The sequence below is a fragment of the Macaca mulatta genome, chromosome 11, assembly GCF_049350105.2.
Source record: "Macaca mulatta isolate MMU2019108-1 chromosome 11, T2T-MMU8v2.0, whole genome shotgun sequence".
NCBI lineage: Eukaryota > Metazoa > Chordata > Mammalia > Primates > Cercopithecidae > Macaca > Macaca mulatta.
In genome coordinates this window covers 20,998,547-21,022,783 of record NC_133416.1, presented here as the reverse complement: position 1 = coordinate 21,022,783, position 24,237 = coordinate 20,998,547, and the positions used below count along the sequence as shown (strand labels likewise).

The 24,237-nt window shown below is 36.8% G+C and overlaps 1 protein-coding gene across 9 annotated transcripts in view; it reads right to left on the bottom strand.

The window, feature by feature from the left end:
• PIK3C2G (phosphatidylinositol-4-phosphate 3-kinase catalytic subunit type 2 gamma) overlaps positions 1-24,237 on the bottom strand; it is a 423,460-nt gene that overhangs the window by 89,736 nt on the left and 309,487 nt on the right. For all 9 annotated transcript variants that reach the window (XM_028829285.2, XM_028829284.2, XM_028829283.2 and 6 more), the window contains 2 exons: positions 22,426-22,535; positions 260-449 (listed from right to left, as the gene is read on the bottom strand). In XM_028829285.2, coding sequence (XP_028685118.2) covers positions 260-449; positions 22,426-22,535 — 300 coding nt within the window. The remainder of the gene's footprint in view (positions 1-259; positions 450-22,425; positions 22,536-24,237) is intronic.

The following is a 24,237-nucleotide window of genomic DNA, read 5'->3' as shown; positions in this document are numbered from 1 at the left end:
ACATTTTAATCAGTTATTGATTTATACTCTACCACAGGGCAGGAATTGTTCTCTTTGATGGTTCTCTACTCATAGTTCTTGTTGTTATGATTTTTTTATTGGAACATCCTCTTAATGACACTTCTGCTTAAATTGTAAATATTTTTTCATTTGCATAGTAAAAAAATTATGCTATAAGAAAGGCTGTGTAGGATAGTGAAGGGAAGTCTGAGATAAAGTCAAGTGATACTTAAGTCAAGATGACAGATTTTAAACTTACATTACTGGATTTCTTGCTGAACCCTAAAATTGTTGCTGTTTGAATCAACCTAGTTGTACTCAGCAAACAGGATTCCTGAGGAAAAGTCTGTGAAGTAGATTTGGCAGGGCTTATGGCTGACATTTGTGCAAGTGTGTGGATCAAGTTGTTCAATTTAACAGGGAAACACTCCAGACTTTCCTTTATTTTCCTAGAGAAATGTAAAAGAAAAGATGGTGAGTAACACTCCTCTGCATCTAGTCATTTCAGTTATGATCTGTTTCTTTGTGTTTGTCAGTGTGAGGGGAAAAAGCCAAGAACCATGTGTATTTATTTGGAGCCCAACTATTAAATGTTATTTGTATAAATTTCAAGTTCGCATCTGGAGTTGTTAGCAAATAAATATACAAGAAATTCTTGTGATGAAATATAAAACTGTAGTTGCTATATTGTATGACCACATTTTAAGATTTTGTTGTGGCCGGGGGCGGTGGCTCACGCCTGTAATCCCAGCACTTTGGGAGGCTGAGGTGGGTGGATCACGAGGTCAGGAGATCGAGACCATCCTGGCTAACGTGGTGAAACCCATCTCTACTAAAAGTGCAAAAAAATTAGCCAGGTGTGGTGGCGGGCGCCTGTAGTTCCAGCTACTTGGGAGGCTGAGGCAGGAGAATGGGGTGAGCCTGGGAAGCGGAGCTTGCAGTGAGCCGAGATAGCGCCACTGCATTCCAGTCTGAGTGACAGAGCAAGACTCTGCCTCATAAAAAAAAAAAAAAAAAAAAAAAAAAAAGGATTTTGTTGTTTATTTGGGGGAATTTTAAAAAAATTTAATTCCAGCTTATAATTATTTAAAATATTTACATAATTCCAGAAGTTAAGTAATGTAAATTCAAAGAAGCCTAGTAGCTATTCCCATACTTTCTACCCTATTCTTTCCCTTCCCTTATATTTAAACTGTTTTAACACTTATGGCTCAACTTTCATTGTTTAATTTTTAATTTAAATTTTATTTTTGTATATTTTTATGTTTTTCTTTAAAAAGGTAGCATACTTAAGTCCTATAGTTAACAGACAAGTATTTTATATAAAAAAGTTTTCATTCTTTGATTTGTTTTCCTTTGTTTTTGGTGTTTTTTGTTGTCTCTGCTTTTTAGAGGTTTTTTTTTGTATTTAAGAAAGTTTGCATTCTAATGGTATAATAATATATTTCTATATTTTCCTTTACCTTTTCTTTTTTTATTTTTAATTCATTCTCTATTGAGAGCAATATTGAAATCAGCTAATAGCTTCTTTCTTCATACTGTTTGTTCCATTTTCTCCAGTATCTGACTTGTAATATTACCCTTTTAATCTCAGTTAATACTATAAAGCAAACAGTATGCTTATTCTACTTTTAATTTGTGCCTCCTCCTAGCCCCCACTTCCTTTTTTTTTTTTTTTTTTCAGAGATAGGGTCTTACTCTGTCACCCAGTCTGGACTACAGTGGTGAGATAGTAGCTCACTGCAGCGTCTGAATTCTAGGCTCAAAGGATCCTCCCTCCTCAGCTTCCTGAGTAGCTAGGATTACAGGCATGTGCCTGGATGCCTGTCTAAACCCACCTCCATTTTTTGTTGACCTACAATTGTATAGTATAATTGAACTGTATTGTATAGTGTATATACTAAACACACTTTCCAGTTTCTCTTATAACCTTCATTTAATTATAAACTCTACCAGTCCTTATGCCCACGTCTCTCCAGTCACTTTATCTGAAACTCATGTTCCAGTAAATTTTTCAAGAAGTGCTCAAGGAAATAAGTTTCTGATTTCTTGTAAGCTGACAACAGTTGGTCTGTGGCCTTTATATTTGCTAGTTAGTTTGCCTGGATATGACATCATTAGCTCACATTTTCTTTTTTGAGTGACATAAAGCTATTCTATTTTCTTCTGGAACAAAGGATTACTATTCAAAACTCTGATGACATAGTAAATTATTTCCCATATAAGTGAGTTAGTCTTCCTGCCTACATGCTTAAAGGAAGTTTCTCTTTCTGCAAAGTTCAGTAGTTTTTCTAAAACATGCTTCTGTATTGGTTTTTCTGGGTCATTTTTTTGAATATGCAATGTGCCCTGTCAATATGTAATTTCAAATCCTTCCACTTTTGAAATTTTTTTCTTAAATCATAGTCTTAGCATTTGTTAAAATACTAAATATACTATTTAGTTTTGATATAGTTTTATATATTATTTGGTTTTCTTTTTTTCAGGGAGTACTATTATATGTACATTGGATCTTCATTGCCTTTCTTTATTTCTTTTTTATTTTAAAAGTGCTCTCTGTTTTTACCTTCTCTCTTAGGCATTGTGTGTTGTGTTTGTTCATTCCTATGTGTCTTCTAGCTTATTGTTTGTAAAATCATGTTTTCTTTTATTTCTAATTCTTTCTTGGGTTCACTCACTTCCTTGCTGAGGTTTCCTAATTGTGGTCTATGTTGTTCCTTCATATATTTATCATTTTCTTAATTTCTTTTATCTCAATATATAAGGATACAGTTTATCCTTTTTGTTGGCATGTCTTTCTGGCCCACATTTTTTGTAAGGATATTATTTTGCTTCTTATTTCTCTTTTTCTTGTAATTCTGTATGACTTTCAACCATGGTCATTTTTCTTGTTCATTTTTATATAAAATGAGTATTCCTGAACTTTCAGGAAGGAGTAGAAGATTTTTTAGGGTCTGGGGTTTCCTTTTCTGTTGCTGTCACATAGTGATTTTAAAAAAATGATTTTTGCCAGGCGCAGCGGCTCATGCCTGTAATCCCAGCACTTTGGGAGGCCAAGGCGGGTAGATCACCTGAGGTCGGGAGGTTGAGACTAGTGAAACCCCGTCTCTACTAAAAATACAAAAAATTAGCCAGGTATGGTGGCAGATGCCTGTAATCTCAGCTACTTGTGAGGCGGAGGCAGGAGAATTGCTTGAACCTGGGAGATGGAGGTTGCAGTGAGCCGTGATTGTGCCACTGCACTCCAGCCTACGCAACAAGAGCAAAGCTTTGTCTCAAAAAAGTATATATATATATACTTTTGCATAACAAAATTATATTAATTTCATATAATGCATTCTGGGATATTTCTTCTTTGATCCCCTCCCTCCAACTTTCTGGACTTTGATTTTCCCTTTGCTAATATTATCGCTTGTCCACACAAGTTGGATTATATGTGCAACAGTTTCTCTTCAGTGTGAGAGAGACTTCTTCTTGGAAGAAAGCCCCAGTTAAATTTGAGAATTCATAGACTGCCTAATCTTTTTATATTTGCCACAGAACCCTCACCCTTGCCTGTGAAACAGAGTGTGCAAAAAGTACTTCCAATTTCAACGGCTTTTCTCAAATTAGCCTGCTCAGCTTCCAACCAGTACCTGTTGACTCTTTTGGAGTACTGCTCTCAGGTCAGCCAGAGTACCTGTGGTTTCCCTTAGCTTCCTTCTGTCCAAATGCTCATACCACACAAATCTTGTAACTTAATGGTTTGCCTCCACCTGCTTTTATTATACGGTTCTTGGGTATACCTTGTTACCTAGTTTTGTCATAAATGTTGTCCAACCTTTTGGATTTTGCTATCCTGGTTGATTTGCCTGTTGTATGTAAGAGATTTAGAGACATTTAAAAACTTGGCATTTTAGCGTATATAATTTAAGCAACACAGGAAAATATAAAGTAAAATGTGAAAGGTTCCCTTTTTCTTTTCTCCATGGGAGACCAGTGCTCCTCCCCAGAAATAACCACTGTAAGCAGTTTGACATCATTCTTTTTTGAACTTTCTCTATATATTTGTGCAAACACACAGACATGCAAACATACAGATATGCAAACACATAGACACACACATTGTCCTTATTCCTATTACATGCTAGGTACTATTCTAGTGGTGGGATTTAGCAATGAACAAAAGAGATGGAAGATTTTTGCTCTTTTAGAGTTTGTATAATATAAAATTCTGATAGTAATTAATCAAGTAAAAATATATAATTTGATAAAGTAATATGTATTATAAAAGAAAATAGGAAATAGGGAGAGGAAATATGGGGGTAGATAATAGTACTACAATTTTAAATAGGATGCCCACTGAAAAGTGCTTATCTCACTAAAAAGACGAGCTGAATGATTTGACAAAGACCTTAACTTGCCATGAAGGTAGACCATGGGAATTTCTGATGAAATGCATTTTAGGCAGAAGCAACAGGTAGTCCACAAGCTCAGAGGTACATGAATGGCTAGAGTGTTTAATGAACAGCAAAAGGAAGGCAATGTCGCTGACATAAAGTGAGTAGAGAAAGAAGGGAATCAAAGACCTAAAGGGCACAATTGAGTAAGAACTTTGACTTTGTGTGAGATGAGAGTTAGAGAAGAATCACAATTGTATGTAATGTTGCAATTTGTTTTTTTGTTAACTTAATAATATATTTTACAGGGAAAAATTAATAGTAACTGGTACATAGTAAGTGATCCAAAAATATCTGTTGAATGACTGAACAATCTTTCTAATTCAGAACATAGCATTAAATCATATTTTTAAATGGCCTCATGGTTTCTCCAAATATGGATGAAAAATGTTTAATTTAACAATTTTTTAAATTGCAAAGACTTTTTTTTTTTTTCTTTACTGTTTAACTTTGCCCAAAACCAAGGGTCTATATATACAAAAGCCTGTTTCTGGCCTCCTCATTTTGTTGCAGTCATTTCTTTGTTTATCTCTGTATCAGTATTACACTATCCTAAATAGCTGGAACTTTATAGTACATCTTGAAATCCAGGAGAACAATTATTTTATCTCATTTTCTTTAGGGGGTTCTTCACTATTCTAGGCCATTTTGACCTCCTAAATATATTTTAGAATTAGCTTATCAGGTTCACCCACAAACAAAACAAATAGGAGAGGATTTTGAATGGTACTGTATGTAAATTACAAATCAATTTGGAGAATGTTAACATCTCTATAGTATTAAGACATTCAGTTCACGAATGTGGTATATTGTTCTATTTAGTTTGGTCTTGCATATTTTTTGTTGGAGTTATTCTTTGGTTTGGCATATTTTATATGACATAAATGCTATCTTTTACTAACTTTTAATTAACGTTCAATAATATATGAGTAGATTTTTAACTCTTATTAATTCTAACAACATATGTACATTCTTTTGAAATTTGTATGTACCACAGTCATGTAACCTGCAAATAATGGTAGTGGTTGTTTTGGTCACTCTGCACTGCTAAGAAACTTCCGCTTCAATAGTAAATGGAAGTGGTGATAGCAAGCATTGTTGGTGTGTTCCTGATTACAAAGGAAAATCTTTCAGTGTTTACTGTTAAGCGTAATGTATTCTGTAGGTTTTTAGCTATATGTTAATGATACTCTTTTCTATTTCTATTTTTTTCCTAAATGAATGGTTCTACATTTTATTAACTACATTTTCTGTATCTATTTAGGTGATCATATATTTTCTTTTTAATTTTTAAAGTACTGAGTCTTAAATGTTTACTTTGTAACAACTTATTTTACTAAATTCTTGTTATTTTGATTTGTTTGTATGTGTGTGTGCTAATTCTCTGGGATTGTATTAATTATTGTATTATTCATCTGAAAAAAAAAACTGCATAACAAAGTTTAGACAGCTTTATTATCAATATAGAAGATACTATCTTTTCCCCACCATTAATGAGAATGCTTATAATTTTTAACTTTTGAAAGTACGATGCTTATCTAAGCTTGGATCTATTCTGAGCGTACTAAAATTTTCCAGGAGGAATGGATGTTGAATGTAATCCAGTATGACTTTTCTGGGTTGGCATCTATCAAAGTGATCATGCAATGTCTTCTTTACAACTAATCTGCCATGTCCTCAATATTACAAACGTACTTCAATTATGTTTAATAATTTTTCCTTTAATTTCTTAAAAATCCGGGGCCATTTATCTTGTTCTGGTCTTAAACTTTTTTGAACAAATTCCAAATTTTTCCACTCTTATACATCAATTTAGGCCAACACTTGCTAAGAAAGTTAAAATATGACTCTGATCCCATCATTCGTCTCCCCAGTGTTCACCATTTCTAAAGATGTTGTTTGCACTTATGAATTTACAGGTACACAGGGCAGTACAAAACGTTAATTTATTTCTTCATCAGCAGTTTAAAGACATGAGGATAATAATAATAGTAGGAGTATAATACTAATCATGATTTATGGAGACTCTACATTTCATTCATTCATTGAACATTGATCCAACAAATATTTACTGATCACATTTTATGTGCTGGAGTGAAAAGCTTTAGGGTGACAGCATGTACTCACTTCTCATGAAGATATCAGTTTTAAATTTAGTGAATCATAAATTTTAAGTTTTGATGAACTCACCCTCGCAAAATCTCAACTTTGCCCATACCTTATTCTTATATTACCCAACAGTTAGGATGTAAGAAGGCTGAAGATGAAGGGTGAGACTTTATGGTCAGCCCATGGTTTGGGGGCCAGATTTTCACTCAAATCCATCTCTTATGTCTCAGGTGTCAGACTTAACGGGTCAGACAAAACACTGCTGTTAACTATGATTGGACTTGGGACTGGGGCTCTGAGTGTAGTTGGTTTCAGGCCTCTGTGAGGATCTAATTTATCCAAGTAATAGCTCCCTGATTTATTTTGTTTAATGGCAGCATTAGCAGGATTATGCTTTGGATTATCCTTATATTACAGGAATAAAGCAGCAGCTGGGAGGATTTTAGCTCTTAAGTTTCCTAAGGGAAGCCTCCAAGCAGTCTTGATAAACACTTTTAACCCTCCCTTGCTAGGCACTATTCTGTGTGCTGGGAGGTGAAGAAGAGAAACCAGATTTCTGCCCTCAGGAAGTATGTATCCCTTGGCAGGTACTACACTAAATGCTTCATGTTAATCTTTTCATCCTTAGAGAAGAGCAGTCAAATTATTTCAGCAATAGATAAGAAAATGACTAGGAGAAGTTAAATGCATACCAAAGGTGACATCACCTAAGAAGTAGTAACTGAAGAATTCTACTCATGTTTATCTGATTCCTTAGTCTCTGCTCTCACTGTGGATTTTAAAAAGCAAACAATAATTCAATTTTCTCTTTCAGAGAAAAATAAGCCAATAACTTGTGGAATTCTCAGGTGGAACAAAGGTACTAAGACAATGATCTTTTGTTTTTTACATGGAAATAACGCTTAAAAAAAAGTGATGTATTTCTAGCTGCCAAGGAACATAGTCTAAAGGGACCTATAATAAGTGTAAAATTTCTTAAGCCTTAGGTCCTGTCTTAAAAAATGTGTACACATTGTATTCTACTTCATAATATATGTACTTTTTATATGAACTAAATATTTTAATTGCTTATCATCAGAAACCATTGCCTCTAACAGGTTTCCTAGCACTGTGTGTGTGAATGGGCAATTGAGTCTATCAGTCTCAGAAAACTGAGTTGAATCCAGAGCTCTGATCTTCTGGGTCAGATTCAGCATCTAGGCAGATTATTTTTTCTCAAATTAAATATAATGTTTTAAAATTCACATTTATGTTGATATGTGACTACAAATGGCAAACTTTTTTGCTGCCTTATGAGCGACATCAGACTAAGCCTTGAGGAGAGATGACTACGACGCCATTGCCAGTTGTACGAAAGTTCTTAGGCAACACCTGATGGAGATTTCTACAAGAACATATTTCGATTTACAGTTTAAATTGTTCATATATTTGGCAATTGGATAGAATAACTGTTTCAATGGTCAGTCTCTTTAACAGTCACAGGAAAATATTTCTCAGAAGGCTTCTGTGAAGGAATTTGCATGAGAACATTCTTTATGTTACCACTGATACTATAAGTTTATAATATAAAAATACAGGAAGAGTTGCAATTGACTCACCCATCATGAACAAATTTCTTCATCTAAATCTCAAACTTCATTTCATTGCAGTATTCTGGCATGTGCAAGAAACACATTACTTTGTTTTTTGTACTGAAGTTACTGACTGAGTGTCCAGCTTTACAAGTCACTCTTAATCATTCAAGGGGAACAGTGAATTAATACAATTTTGTCACAGTTTCTTTTATTGCATAAAGAAAAATAGTAGTTCGGCACTGAATTTGTAATCTCTGAAATATAGGACCAGTGCTTTCTCTTACTTAAGCTTATGAAGTATGCTATCGGATAATTCCTATTTTACTACAAATTTATACTGCACTAAATATTCAAACACATATTTTTTTAAGCAAAAAACTTTACTATTCCTAAATGAGCTCAGTGACAATCATTGCCAATGTATTCTAGGTACATGATAAAATGATTCATTTCTATGTACTTTTATTATTAAAAATTCAAAATTGCACACATGGAAAAAAGAGCACATGATGATTTTGATTGCACATGTATGCAATGTGTATGTACACATTTGACTCCAAACTTTAAAGTTTATGTTCTAATCCTTTAAACAAAATAAGATACTAAAAAGGATACGTCATGTTAATCCTTGGGGCTTTGATAGCATGGTATACCAATTTGAGAAACCTAGCTATAAGCCTGTAGATGTTTTTCTTGTGATAGCCTTTCAACTAATCTGAAGACACTAAAGTTAAAGAACATTTATATTTATCTGACAGTCAGGACATTAAGAGTTCCATATGCAGAACTTTTTTCCATATGATTTGGCATAGTTGTATCCTGGGAAGAGCACTCATTATGCAAGGAATAAATCTTGTTCTAATCTGTACTCACTAGGTCTGCCCATGATCTCAAGAAAGCCATTGTTGAACAATTTCGGGAGATTCAACTGTTGCATCTATAAAATGTAGTTGATTACTCATGCCAGTTATCTCAAGAAAGTCATTGTTGAATGACTTCAGGAGACTCAATTGCTGTATCTATAAAACATAATTGATTACTAAACCATGCTGTTTCCCAGGATCATTGATAGGATCAAACAAGATAAAATAGGAGAAGTCTTTGGAAATGAAATAGTATTATGCAAATATTATTTCAGAAAATGTACTACCAATAAGTAAAGAAATAAATACATATGAGTCTAAAAGGTAGCAAAGTATACAAAGAGGGATACAAGAGAAAATGAATGTACAAATTTATTGTTCAAAGGAAACTGGCTTGTGGTGCTCTCTTGAACTCCTACAAGAGAGGTATTAGGTAAGGATTAGAACAAACAGCAGCTTTAGCGTTTATTTTCTTATTTTCTTTCTTCTTCCCCATCCTCTTTCTCCTGCTTTACAGTTTAGATATTGGCTTAAATACTTTAACAAACTTAAAGGTCTTTGTTGTTTTCCAAGTTGAGGTTTCAAGTCTTCAGAATTCATGCTACAAGTTCATCTAGTCTTACGTAAATGTAAGGCACCAAGCTGCATTCAAACAAGAGTTTCAAGCTCTGTGGACTTGACTGGGAGTGGATAATTCTTTTAACTTTTTAGATAGATGCCTTATAAAATTGACCAAATCAGAACAAACTGAATCAAGGAACCAGGGAAGGGTTGATGGGTTAGTCTTACTATGAATAAAGTGATATGCCAGTGAAATGATATTCCAGTTTTCAATTCCCACTCCCAAAGCCATTTATTTTATTAATGATATTAAAAGGAAGTTGTATGGAAAGCAAAAAAATAAATCTTAACATGCAACAGTAAAGAAAAATCAATAGTGATAAATGGTGCTATAGTTAAGGTTATAAAAATCTTTAAAATGTGAAAAATATGTTTTAAAATAGTAAACGATTGTAGCCTAATTGCTTGTTAAATCACTGGTATATAGTAATTGTATGCAATGCGTAGGGTTAGAAATACCAGTGGGGATTAACAGATACACAGCGCTGTTGTGCATAAAACGGCTGCTGGGAAACAGCGCCATCTGGACTATTCATCTTTTTTCAGTAATGATTTTTGGTACTCTTGGTGGGTACATTAAACTTTGCAAATGCTTTTAACCTTTAGACTGATAGTCTCCTGAAGAGTTTACAATCTTTTTTCAAAGCTTAATAGCTAAGGTGTGTCCTGACTTGGAATTTAGGCAATTTAGGGAAATTCTCAGTTTAATTTATATAATTCAAAAACAGCATTTCCCCTACTGCAGAAATTTAGAACAGCAACCACACTATCAAACATCGTAATGACTGTGACGGGGCCATGCAACTTAGGAAGTGTAGATATTATAAGTGGTTATATCTGCAGTTAAAAATAGTTTATAAAGTTAATTTAGTTCAGGTTTGTTATTATAACTAAAAATAATGGGAGACTTTCAGAATGAGAGGAGAAATTCTACTTGTTTTAATTCACATTTTCCTTTGAATCTGCTTTCTTATTTAGGAAAAACTGGACTTCTTGATTGTTATTTTCTTTTGGTTCTGTGTTCCCATCTCCCCTTGGTAGTGTTTATTTCTGTAGGTATCAATTGTTAAGCTAAGACAAAGGAAAACATTGGTTCTTATTTGTGGAGTTATAACCACAGTTTGCATTGTAGTAAAAAAAAAAATAAAATTTAATGATAAAAGTACACAAGGATTTGCATTTCCATCCCATGTGCTATTTCTCAGTTTTGAGGAGAAACAAGATATAAAATCATTGAACTACGTTTTAAGACATTTGTGCATAAAGAGTCTTGTCTCACACCCTAGCCATGAGAAATAAATAAGGAATGAGGGGAACAAAGAATTTCTGGAATTGAGTCTGCAAACCTTCAGTGGTACAGGGACTCTGGCTCCTGTGTCTATGATGTGGAGGCCAGGTGCACTCTCTGGATGCCATCCACATTTCCAACGGTTTCAGTGTTGTACTTGTTGGACGGTCACTGTGCCCGTTCTGCCTAATGGCCCCTCCTAAGACTTCCCTCACAGCTCAAAGTTCACAGAAGAAGTTCTAGGCTATTTTTCTGTGAAGGGGTGATCTATGATAGGAATAAGGCTGGGCAACAAAATCCACTGTGGCTTCGCATGAAGGAACTTGTCCAGTAAGGACAAAGGCAACTAGTTAAGTCAGAGTTTGTCTCTCTCTGGAATTTACACTGGGGAATATTGGGCACTGGGCAGGGAACAATAGAATATGCTAAGCAGAGGTAAACTGTAGAAGGCCTGTGTGTTTCCACTAGAAACTAGCCAAGCCCTATTGGTTTCTGGGATTTGTTAGCTTACAGTTTGACTCCATGTAGAGCCTTCAATCTAAGGCTACCAGACAGGATTCTTTTGCTGTCAAAATAGCTCACGAATGCAAACAACTTGTCTTTTAGTTTTGTTTTGGTTTTTGTTTTTTGAAGTGTGGGGTTTTGTTTTGCTTCAAGCTGGCTTCAGTTTTAGCTGAAGAACAGATCATATACTTACTAAATGAGAATTTATATGGCAGGCCAAGTGGAGTATCTGAGCATACATGAAGAATGTCCTCTCACTCCCTTGGAGAAGAAAATGGATAGAATGAAAAGTACTATCTGTATGTGGGAGGGGAGGTGGGCAGGGAAGTTTATGCTTAATGATCCCAGTCTGGTCTGTGAAATAAGTTAGGTCTTTATGAGGACAGCTAACCCGAGGTTTGAGAGTGATTGAAATTTCTGAAATAACCCTTTTGGACAGCATTTTAATGGATGGCTGCCTTTGTTGCCTAGCAGTGAGCCCTGCAGAGATATTACATGAGAGTATCAGTTTGCAGGGGACTGAGTCATGATACTTTCTTGATTCTATTCAACATCACTCAGCTGTAAGGGGAGTGGAAGAGAGTGAGGGAAACAGAGAGTAGTTGATGATGATGTGAAAAGCATCTGTGGCCAGCAAACCAATTTTACTTTCATTTTCCCTCTAAATACCATTAATTGTACAGAATTTTTAATGCCACACATTATGTATCATCTTCTGAAACTCTTAGGATCAGCTCCTGACCTAGAAGGGATATGTCCAGGAGCGAGGTAAAATCTTGGGTTGTTCCTAAATAGAGTACAGAGGCAGGAAAAAGCTGTTTATTTCTTTCAAGTCTCAAATAGGGTCAAGAGGGGCAGCCTCTTAGTGCTAATATTGTAGTTAGGACCAGGACACTTAAAGTAGCCGCACATGTTATGAGATGGCTTGATCTTGGCTCTTGATCCCAATCTGTGAGGCTGTTGGAGAAGGGAGAGGGGATTTTCTTGTCTTTTGTCTGTAACTTAGTAGTTGTATCACAATAAACAGTGGCATAAAACGCTTTTAGCCTATCAGAACAAAGAAATAAAAAGAACAAGGAGTTTAAATGTAGAGGGGCTCATATTAAATGTATATAATATACTTTTATCAATTATCTATCTATGAATTAATGCCACTCATTGAAGCACCAAGACACCAATGATGGATCTATGACAAAACTTTTTTTTTTTTTTGGTGAATGATGTGCAATGAGGTCTGCATTTAGTCTCAAGTTTTAAAATCCATGTGATGTCAGAGAACACAGCACAAAATAATAATATTATTTACACAAAGTAAACAAGTCTACATTTTTTGTTATTTATTATTATTATTTTATTTTTTATTGCTATTTTAGCACTTATAGCCATATATGAACATATCTGCCTCTTTCACTAGCCTGTGAACTATTTTTTTTTTATTACTGTACTTTAAGTTCTAGGGTACATGTGCACAACATGCAGGTTTGTTACATATATATACATGTGCCATGTTGGTGTGCTCCACCCATTAACTCATTTACATTAGGTACAGCTCCTGATGCTATCCCTCCCCCCTCCTCCGACCCCACGACAGGCCTCAGTGTGCGATGTTCCCACCCTGTGTCCAAGTGTTCTCATTGTTCAATTCCCACCTATGAGTGAGAACATGTGGTGTTTGGTTTTCTGTCCTTGTGATAGTTTGCTCAGAATGATGGTTTCCAGCTTCATCCATGTCCCTACAAAGGACATGAACTCATCCTTTTTTATGACTGCATAGTATTCCATGGTGTATCTGTGCCACACTTTCTTAATCCAGTCTATCATTGATGGACATTTGGGTTGGTTCCAAGTCTTTGCTATTGTGAATAGTGCTGCAGTAAACATATGTGTGCATGTGTCTTTATAGCAGCATGATTTATAATCCTTTGGTTATATACACAGTAATGGGATGGCTGGGTCAAATGGTATTTCTAGTTCTAGATCCTTGAGGAATCACCACACTGTCTTCCACAATGGTTGAATTAGTTTACAGTTCCACCAACAGTGTAAAAGTGTTGCTATTTCTCCACATCCTCTCCAGCACCTGTTGTTTCCTGACTTTTTAATGATTGCCATTCTAACTGGTGTGAGATGGTATCTCATTGTGGTTTTGGTTTGCATTTCTCTGATGGCCAGTGATGATGAGCATTTTTTCATGTGTCTGTTGGCTGCATAAATGTCTTCTTTTGAGAAGTGTCTGTTCATATCTTTTGCCCACTTTTTGATGGGGTTGTTTGATTTTTTCTTGTAAATTTGTTTAAGTTCTTTGTAGATTCTGGGTATTAGCCCTTTGTCAGATGGGTAGACTGCAAACATTTTTTGCCATTCTGTAGGTTGCCTGTAGTTTCTTTTGCTGTGCAGAAGCTCTTTAGTTTAATTAGATCACATTTGTCAATTTTGGCTTTTGCTGCCATTGCTTTTGGTGTTTTAGACATGAAGCCCTTGCCCATGCCTATGTCCTGAATGGTATTGCCTAGGTTTTCTTCAAGGATTTTTATGGTTTTAGGTCTAACATTTAAGTCTTTTTAATCCATCTTGAATTAATTTTTGTATAAGGCATACTTAAGGGATCCAGTTTCAGCTTTCTACATATGGCAAGCCAGTTTTCCAAGCACCATTTCTTGTTTTTGTCAGGTTTGTCAAAGATCAGATGGTTGTAAATGTGTGGTATTATTTCTGAGGGCTCTGTTCTGTTCCGTTGGTCTATATCTCTGTTTTGGTACCAGTACCATGCTGTTTTGGTTACTGTAGCCTTGTAGTATAGTTTGAAGTCAGGTAGCGTGATACCTCCAGCTTTGTTCTTTTGGCTTAGGATTGCCTTGGCAATGTGGGCTCTTTTTTGGTTCCATATGAATTTTAAAGTATTTTTTCCAATTCTGTGAAGAAAGTCATTGGTAGCTTAATGGGGATGGCAATGAATCTATAAATTACCTTGGGCAGTATGGTCATTTTCACGATATTGATTCTTCCTATCCATGAGCATGGAATATTCTTCCATTTATTTGCATCCTCTTTTATTTTGCTGAGCAGTGGTTTATAGTTCTCCTTGAAGAGGTCCTTCACATCCCTTGTAAGTTGGATTCCTAGGTATTTTATTCCCTTTGAAGCAATCATGAATGGGAGTTCACTCATGATTTGGCTCTCTGTTTGTCTGTTATTGGTGTATAAGAATGCTTGTGATTTTTGCACATTGATTTTGTATCCTGAGACTTTGCTGAAGTTGCTTATCAGCTTAAGAAGATTTCGGGCTGAGACGATGGGGTTTTCTAAATATACAATCATGTCATCTGCAAACACGGACAATTTGACTTCCTCTTTTCCTAATTGAATACCCTTTATTTCTTTCTCCTGCCTGATTTCCCTGACTAGAACTTCCAACAGTATGTTGAATAAGAGTGGTGAGAGAGGGCATTCCCTGTCTTGTGCCAGTTTTCAAAGGGAATGCTTCCAGTTTTTGCCCATTCAGTATGATATTGGCTATGGGTTTGTCATAAATAGCTCTTATTATTTTGAGATATATCCCATCAATACCTAATTTATTGAGAGTTTTTAGCATGAAACGCTGTTGAATTTTGTCAAAGGCCTTTTCTGCATCTATTGAGATAATCATGTGGTTTTTGTCTTTGGTTCTGTTTACATGATGGATTACATTTATTGATTTGTGTATGTTGAACCAGCCTTGCATCCCAGGGATGAAGCCCACTTGATCATGGTGTATAAGCTTTTTGATGTGCTGTTGGATTCAGTTTGCCAGTATTTTATTGAGGATTTGTGCATCAATGTTCATCAGGGATATTGGTCTAAAATTCTCTTTTTTTGTTGTGTTTCTGACAGGCTTTGGTATCAGGATGATGCTGGCCTTATAAAAATGAGTTAGGGAGGATTCCCTCTTTTTCTATCAATTGGAATAGTTTCAGAAGGAATGGTACCAGCTCCTCCTTGTACCTGTGGTAGAATTTGGCTGTGAATCTGTCTGGTCCTGGACTTTTTTTGGTTGGTAGGCTATTAATTATTGCCTCAATTTCAGAGCCTATTATTGGTCTGTTCAGGGATTCAACTTCTTCCTGATTTAGTCCTGGGAGGGTGTGTGTGTCCAGGAATTTACCCATTTCTTCTAGATTTTCTAGTTTATTTGCATAGAGGTGCTTATAGTATTCTCTGATGGTAGTTTGTATTTCCATGGGATCAGTGGTGATATCCCCTTTACCATTTTTTAATTGTGTCTATTTGATTCTTCTCTCTTTTCTTCTTTATTAGTCTTGCTAGTGGTCTATCTATTTTGTTGATCTTTTCAAAAAACCAGCTCCTGGATTCATTGATTTCTTGAAGGGTTTTTTGTGTCTCTATCTCCTTCTGTTCTGCTCTGATCTTAGTTATTTCTTACCTCCTCCTAGCTTTTGAATATGTTTACTCTTGCTTCTCTAGTTCTTTTAATTGTGATGTTAGGGTGTCAGTTTTAGATCTTTCCTGCTTTCTCTTGTGGGCATTTAGTGCTATAAACTTCCCTCTACACACTGCTTTAAATGTATCCCAGAGATTCTGGTATGTTGTATCTTTGCTCTCATTGGTTTCAAAGAACATCTTTATTTCTGCTTTCATTCCGTTATGTACCCAGTAGTCATTCAGGAGCAGGTTGTTCAGTTTCCATGTAGTTGAGCAGTTTTGAGTGAGTTTCTTAATCCTGAGTTCTAGTTTGATTGCACTGTGGTCTGAGAGACAGTGTGTTGTAATTTCTGTTCTTGTACATTTGCTGAGGAGTGCTTTACTTCCAACTATGTGGTTAACTTTGGAATAAGTGTGATGTGGTGCTGAGAAGAATGTATATTCTGTTGACTTGGGGTGGAGAGTTCTGTAGATGTCTATTAGGTCTGCTTGGTGCAGAGCTGAGTTCAATTCCTGGATATCCTTGTTAACTTTCTGTCTCATTGATCTGTCTAATGTTGACAGTGGGGTGTTAAAGTCTCCCATTATTATTGTGTGGGAGTCTAAGTCTCTCTGTAGGTCTCTAAGGAATTGCTTTATGAATCTGGGTGCTCCCGTATTGGGTGCATATATATTTAGGTTAGCTCTTCTTGTTGAATTGATCCCTTTTCCATTATGTAATGGCTTTGTCTCTTTTGATCTTTGATGGTTTAAAGTCTGTTTTATCAGAGACTAGGATTGCAACCCCTGCCTTTTTTTGTTTTCTATTTGCTTGGTAGATCTTCCTCTATCCCTTTATTTTGAGCCTATGTGTGTCTCTGCACGTGAGATGGGTCTCCTGAATACAGCACATTGATGGGTCTTGACTATCCAATTTGTCAGCCTGTGTCTTTTAATTGGTGCATTTAGTCCATTTACATTTAAGGTTAATATTGTTATGTGTGAATTTGATCCAGTCATTATGATGTTAGCTGGTTATTTTGCTCGTTAGTTGACTCAGTTTCTTCCTAGCATCAATGGTCTTTACAATTTGGCATGTTTTTGCAGTGGCTGGTACCAGTTGTTCCTTTCCATGTTGAGTGCTTCCTGCAGGAGCTCTTGTAAGGCAGGCCTGGTGATGACAAAATCTCTCAGCATTTGCTTGTTTGTAAAGTATTTTATTTCTCCTTCACTTATGAAGCTTAGTTTGGCTGGATATGAAATTCTGGGTTGAAAATTCTTTTCTTTAAGAATGTTCAATATTGGTCCCCACTCTCTTCGGGCTTGTAGAGTTTCTGCTGAGAGATCTGCTGTTAGTCTGATGGGCTTCCCTTTGTGGGTTACCCGACCTTTCTCTCTGGCTGCCCTTAACATTTTTTCCTTCATTTCAACTTTGATGAATCTGACAATTATGTGTCTTGGAGTTGCTCTTCTCGAGGAGTATCTTTGTGGTGTTCTCTGCATTTCCTGAATTTGAATGTTGGCCTGCGTTGCTAGGTTGGGGAAGTTCTTCTGGATAATATCCTGAAGAGTGTTTTCCAACTTGTTTCCATTCTCCCTGTCACTTTCAGGTACACCAGTCAGACGTAGATTTGGTCTTTTCACATAGTCCCATATTTCTTGGAGGATTTGTTCATTTCTTTTTACTCTTTTTTCTCTAAACTTCTCTTCTCACTTCATTTCATTCATTTGATCTTCAATCACTGATACCCTTTCTTCCAGTTGATCAAATTGTCTACTGAAGCTTGTGCATGTGTCACATAGTTCTCGTGCCACGATTTTCAGCTCCACCAGGTCATTTAAGGACTTCTCTACTGGTTATTCTAGTTAGCCATTCACCTAATCTTTTTTCAAGGGTTTTAGCTTCTTTGCGATGGGTTTAAACATCATCCATTAGCTTGGAGAAGTTTGATCATCTGAAGCCTTCTTCTCTCAACTTGTCAAAGTCATTCTCCATCCAACTTTGTTCTGTTGCTGGCGAGGAGCTGCCTTCCTTTGGAGGAGAAGAGGCAGTCTGATTTTTAGAATTTTCAGCTTTTCTGCTCTGGTTTCTCCCCATTTTGGTGGTTTTATCTACCTTTGGTCTTTGATGATGGTGACGTTCAGATGGGTTTTGTTGGGGATATCCTTTCTGTTGGTTAGTTTTCCTCCTAACAGTCAGGACCATCAGCTGCAGGTCTGTTGGAGTTTGCTGGAGGTCCACTCCAGACCCTGTTTGCCTGGGTATCAGCAGCGGAGGCTACAGATCAGCGAATATGGCAGATCAGCGAATATGGCAGATCAGCAAATGTTGCTGTCTGATTGTTTCTCTGGAAGCTTCGTCTCAGAGGGGTACCCGGCCGTGTGAGGTGTCAGTCAGTCCCTACTGGGAGGTGCCTCCCAGTTAGGCTATTCGGGGGTCAGGGACCCACTTGAGGAGGCAGTCTGTCCATTCTCAGATCTCAAACTCCATGCTGGGAGAACCACTATTCTCTTCAAAGCTGTCAGACAGGGACATTTAAGTCTGCAGAAGTTTCTGCTGCCTTTTGTTCAGCTATGCCCTGCTCCAAGAGGTGGAGTGTAGAGATGCAGGCAGGCCTCCTTGAGCTGTGGTGGGCCCCACCCAGTTCAAGCTTCCCAGCCAGCCGCTTTGTTTACCTACTCAAGCCTCAGCAATGTTGGTTGCCCCTCCCCCAGCCTCACTGCCGCCTTGCAGTTCCATCTCATACTGCTGTGCTAGCCATGAGCGAGGCTCCGTGGGCATGGGACCCTCTGAGCCAGGCGCAGGATATAATCTCCTGGTGCACCGTTTGCTAAGACTGTTGGAAAAGCACAGTATTAGGGTGGGAGTGACCTGATTTTCCAGGTGCCGTCTGTCACAGCTTCCCTTGGCTAGGAAAGGGAATTCCCTGTCCCCTTGCACTTCCCAGGTGAGGCGATGTCTCACCCTGCTTCGGCTCTTGTTTGGTGAGCTGCACCCACTGTCCTGCACCCACTGACTGACAAGCCCCAGTGAGATGAACCTGGTACCTCAGTTGGAAATGCAGAAATCACCCGTCTGCTGTGTCTCTCATGCTGGGAGCTGTAGACTGGAGCTGTTCCTGTTTGGCCATCTTGGAACAAGTCTACATAATTTTTGACCGTTATTTGAATCATGGGTATCCTGTTATTTAGAGTTTCATTAAAGTTGTTTTCAATTATCCCAGGCTACTTTCATAAATTCACTCTACTCATTGTTTAAGGCTTTTCAAAAGACATAATGCATAATTTGTTTCAGAAATATATAATGTACAAATGATAGATCTCAGGAAACATTTTCAAATGGTAGTTACAGTTACAATTAATGGAGGCTGCTGGCCTCTCTGTAAGAGATTGTTCATAGTGCTAGATGGGATGTGTGATAGAAAAGATCCTCAGTGCTTGATGTATATATGCTGAGCAAGAAACAGAGAGAAATTGAACAGATATGCTATTTGCATATTAAATCATATCTAAAAATAAAGGTATGTAATTGAGACTTTTAGATTAAAAAATATGACTGAGATGGGCTCTTGGAAGTTAGGGGATAGTGAGCCTCATGGGATATTTCTCTGAGAAGAAAAGTAGAGAGAGGCTCATGGCATTGTGGAATGGGCCACAAAAGGAAAAGGAAGGCAGGTACCTTCCAGGAAGTCAGCAGCCAAGTTACCGGTTAGGGGTCTCTCAAGGTTGCAAAGCAGATCTGGAACCAAACACCCAGGGGACTCCTGGTGGTAGCATAGAGATAACAGTTCCAGGAAGGAACTTCTGTTCTCTGCTGATGCTTGAGGTATTCCGGATAAGAGGATTAGTGCCTGAGAAAGGGTGAAGAATATATCTTTGTCAAACTTCAGCCAATGCAGGCTTTGAAAAACCTTGAGAAGACTGTGGTCTGAAATACAAAGCAGTGCATTCCTGAGAGCCCACATATGGAAGAGGTGATTTTGAGCACAGAGAATGTACTCTGGTAAATTATTTAACTTCCCTGGAGTCTCAATTCACTAGTATAAAAATGTAGATAAAGATATTAATACCTCAAAGGATTGTTATGACAATTAAATAGATTACTGTAAGAAAAGCACTTAGAACAGGGCTTGACACACAAGAAGCACTGCATTAAGTTGTAGTTATTATTATATGCTTTTTATATACTTGATATTTGATGTTTAAATTGTATTTTCTGTTAAATAGGGCTTGTTTCACATTCAGATATTCTTAGAAGTGGGAATACATTCCCTGCTTTACTTTGGAGAAATTGATATAACTCATCAATATATTAATTAAAGGGATAAACAAAACAGTATGTAATTCAGTAATAAAATTAAGGACAGCACAAAAGATGGCATGTTCAGGAGAATTATAGAAGAAAAGACTGGGGAGTACTGGAATGATCAGATTAGGTTTCATGGACGAGGTGCTAGCTGTCCAGAATATCAAGGGATGGGTGGGATTAAAAGTTAGATCAGAATCTTCCTGTATTCCAGAAATTTTATGGTTCCATTGGAGCATTTCTAGTGAGGCTAGTAATGTGAGTTAAACAGACAAAGCAGGAATGAATGTACATGGAGAGAATGGCCTACCCAGAAAAGGATTCATGTGGAATAATGGAGGCAGAGGGCAGGTGGTTGGATAAACCTTAGCAAAGACAATCAGATTATAAGGTCCTAGGAATTGAGAGATAGGAGATGGCACACCAAGGAAAATTATCCAACTGAGAAATGATGTGTCCTGGTTTACATAGTTTGATGCCTTTTAAGGCTTTGATGGAGAACAAGTTCTTTATCCCAAAGTTGAAGAAAGAAGTTTAATTAACAGAACATACCACATAACATTGTTAAGAGGGAAGATTGTCCTGGCAGAGGTACACAGGCAGGATCACACCATCTGCCTCACCGCCATGAGGTTCTAGCTTCAGATCTACTTCCCACATTAGTTCATGTCCTCTTGAATGGGAAGGGGAGATGAGTTACCATAGGAAAGATCACTGATATCCAAGTCATGCTCTTTACAGATCTCGGTGTGTCCCATGAAGTAGAGGGATAGGAAGAGATGGAATTCTGGCAGATGAATAAAGCCTATTTACATTTTTCTTTTGGCCAGGACCTGAAAGAACTTTTTTCATTCAAATACATATATGGCTTTGCCTGTTTCAGGGGGGACTAATAGTAAGCTACAGCACTTAATTTATTACTGATCTCAGTTTTTCTCACTTGAATGTCTATTGCCAGAATAAATAAACTATAAGGGCTCTTTCAGCTGTAATATTTTGTGATTCTGTCACATTGCCTCTTTTCTTTTTTTTTTTTTTTTGAGACGGAGTCTCGCTCTGTCGCCCAGGCTGGAGTGCAGTGGCGCGCTGTCTACTCACTGCAAGCTCCACCTCCCAGGTTCACGCCATTCTCCTGCCTCAGCCTCCCGAGTAGCTGGGACTACAGGCACCCGCCACCTCGCCCGGCTATTTTTTTTTTTTTTTTTGTATTTCTTAGTAGAGACGGGGTTTCACCGTGTTAGCCAGGATGGTCTCGATCTCCTGACCTCATGATCCGCCCGTCTAGGCCTCCCAAAGTGCTGGGATTACAGGCTTGAGCCACCGCACCCGGCCATATGGCCTCTTTTCAACAACAAGGGCAGTGTACGCATTCAAGTTCATGAAACAGAAATCCCTGACGCAAGAATAATTCCCCAGGCATGTAAGACATCCCCATGAAGCCACCATTGGAATGGGAAACAATTTCTTGCTGTATATTCTGGAAGGATGAGAGGAAAAGTAAAACCTGGACGAGGTTTTATTATAATCATGATTTTCTTTAAAGCATACATTCCCCTTGAAAGAATATAATCTCTGTTTGTAAATTTCTAGTGGAAAATATTAGAACAATTAAAAATTAGACGCAAGGCCACAATTAAGAGGTTACAGGAAAGAAAGAATGCAGCTTTTCTCTACTGTTTGTAGGAAAATAATAACTGCTAACATTTATTGAGCACCTAAAATTTGCCAGGAATTATATATCCATTTAAAAATAAAAATTCAAAAGGATCTTATAAAACGTACTGCCCTTTTGACCAGATTTGGGGTCTAATTGATATTCATCATATTCTGCCCAGATTCTTACCTTGATATACATTAGTGTTTTGCTAGACTTGTTTAATAAAAAATAGATTAAAAGTAAAACAGAGTCACAGGTCTTTGACTAAATATCCCAATATGTGTATTGTCTTATAGATGAAAGTAGTGAGTACATATCTCATCATAAATCTCTTTTTCCAAATTGTTTTTCTGGACATATTTCAAGTAGAACAACCAATTTATTTGTGTCAGAGGATCTTGCTCTTTTTAATGACCTCTTATTGAGCAATCTGTTCGATGTAGAGGCTGGTTAGCAAACAATGACATGCTGCAGAAACACTGACTAAGGCCTTGTGCTAGACATTCACATTGCTTCCTTTCTGCTCTTTGGAAAAGGGAACACAAGCTTGTTCTAGAAATGACAGCTTCGTACCAATGACTGGTCAACCTGAAATCATCTCCATTGTAGAACATGTGTCTGCTTACATTCATTCATCCATGCTCACACATTCATAGCTGATCTTACTTGGTAAAATGACTTGTTGCTTCCAGGTCTGTGTCTTGCGGACGAAGATTATTATACACATATTTCAGGTCTTGAATTCCACTTAGCTCAGGCAGTCCTGCATATAGCATCTTAACCACAACAAGAACAAACAAAGCAGAAAGAAGACAGAATAAATTCAGACACAGTCAAGCTTACTTGATTAATTCTACCCAGAGACATCTAGACCCAAGTTTGCATGGCAATGTCTTTCAGTTTATATACATGGATGCACATAAGTTCATGCATTTTAACCTCTCCTATTATGTAGTAGAGACAACAGCAATAACAACTATAATAAAAGAATCACTATAATTGGAAAATTCTTGTAGATTAATAATTCAGTTTTATTCTCATTATCAACCAGTGAAGTAAACATGATACTATTATTCCCATGTCAGAATTTGTGTACCTATCATTTAAAATCTATCTGATTTTGAGGAAGTTCCTTAACCTCTTTGAGTCTTCATTTTCTCATTTTTAAAATAGATACAAAATGAGAAAGAGCTTTATACATTACAAAATATTACACAAAGATTATCTAATAATACTCATTTTAGAGAAGAAAAGCTTAATGTCCAGAAAACTGTAAGTGATATGTCCAGGTCAAATGATGTTCAAACATAGAGTATAAAACTCACCCCTCTGGTTCTTAATCCTATGTTGTTTTATGACTCCATGATTTTCACTAAAAGAATACAATTTTCCCTACTGAAGTGGTGACTATATTTACTAAGGCAATAAATAATTAAGGATAAATTGTATAAGGTATTTTCCTGCTAATTTTCAGGAAGATATTTTGCTTATATTATGGTGTAGACTGAAGGACTTATAATCTCTTTAGTTGTAGACAATGTTTTTTAGAAAATAATAGAACTTTCTAAACTAAATTTGAACTTTGCAAAAAAAAAAAAAAAAGAAGACTGTTATCGGTACCTCTGTGACTAAGAAGATAAATTATTTACTGCTGTGGAACAAAGGCCCTCTTATAGTAAGAAGTTAAGAATAATACTATGGATCCTTAAAACAAAAGATAAAGTAAGAATATGGTTTTGGAAAATGGGTGAAATAGTGATTAACTTGATGAAGTTCAAATGAGAAAAAGGATGGTATAAAAACTATTCTTTTTTCCCACCACTCCCACCCAGGCTGAGGGAGCAGCATATATGGGAAAGTGAGATGTACAAAGGAAAGCAAGATGTCTTTAATGTGTCTGCAGAAGGAAATCCAGGCTGGCTTTCTGGAACTGAGTATTACGTGGGTGAGCAGCAAGAGATGAGAATGAAAGGCAAGTAGGATAAGACATTCTGGCAACATTAAGGATTTTGTACTCTATCCTAAAGTACAAAAAAAACAAGAAAGCTCTTTAAGTGTTTTAACATGAAAGTAAGAGATTTAATTGTGTCTTGAAAGATCATTGTGGTTACGTATGGAAAATGGACTAAAATGAAGCCCAATAAGAGGCTAGATTAGGAGACTGGTTAGGAATGAAGATCAGCCATTGGATTTTAAATAAATGTAGAAAGTAGAATTGAGAAAACTGGGAGATTGATTGGACATATTGACAGGGCTGTGAGGGGCCCAAAACACACGCTGTAATACAGATTTGACCGTCATTAGCATATAAATGATAATTGAAACCAAGGAGATGGATGAGGGAGTCCTGGAGAGTTGTCAACTGTCTCTCCTCCTGGAAGATCTATTAGCATCTTAAACTCATGACATCTAAATTACAGCAAATTCTCTTCTCACATAAACTTTTCCTTCTTTTTTTCTGTTTCATTTACACTGCCA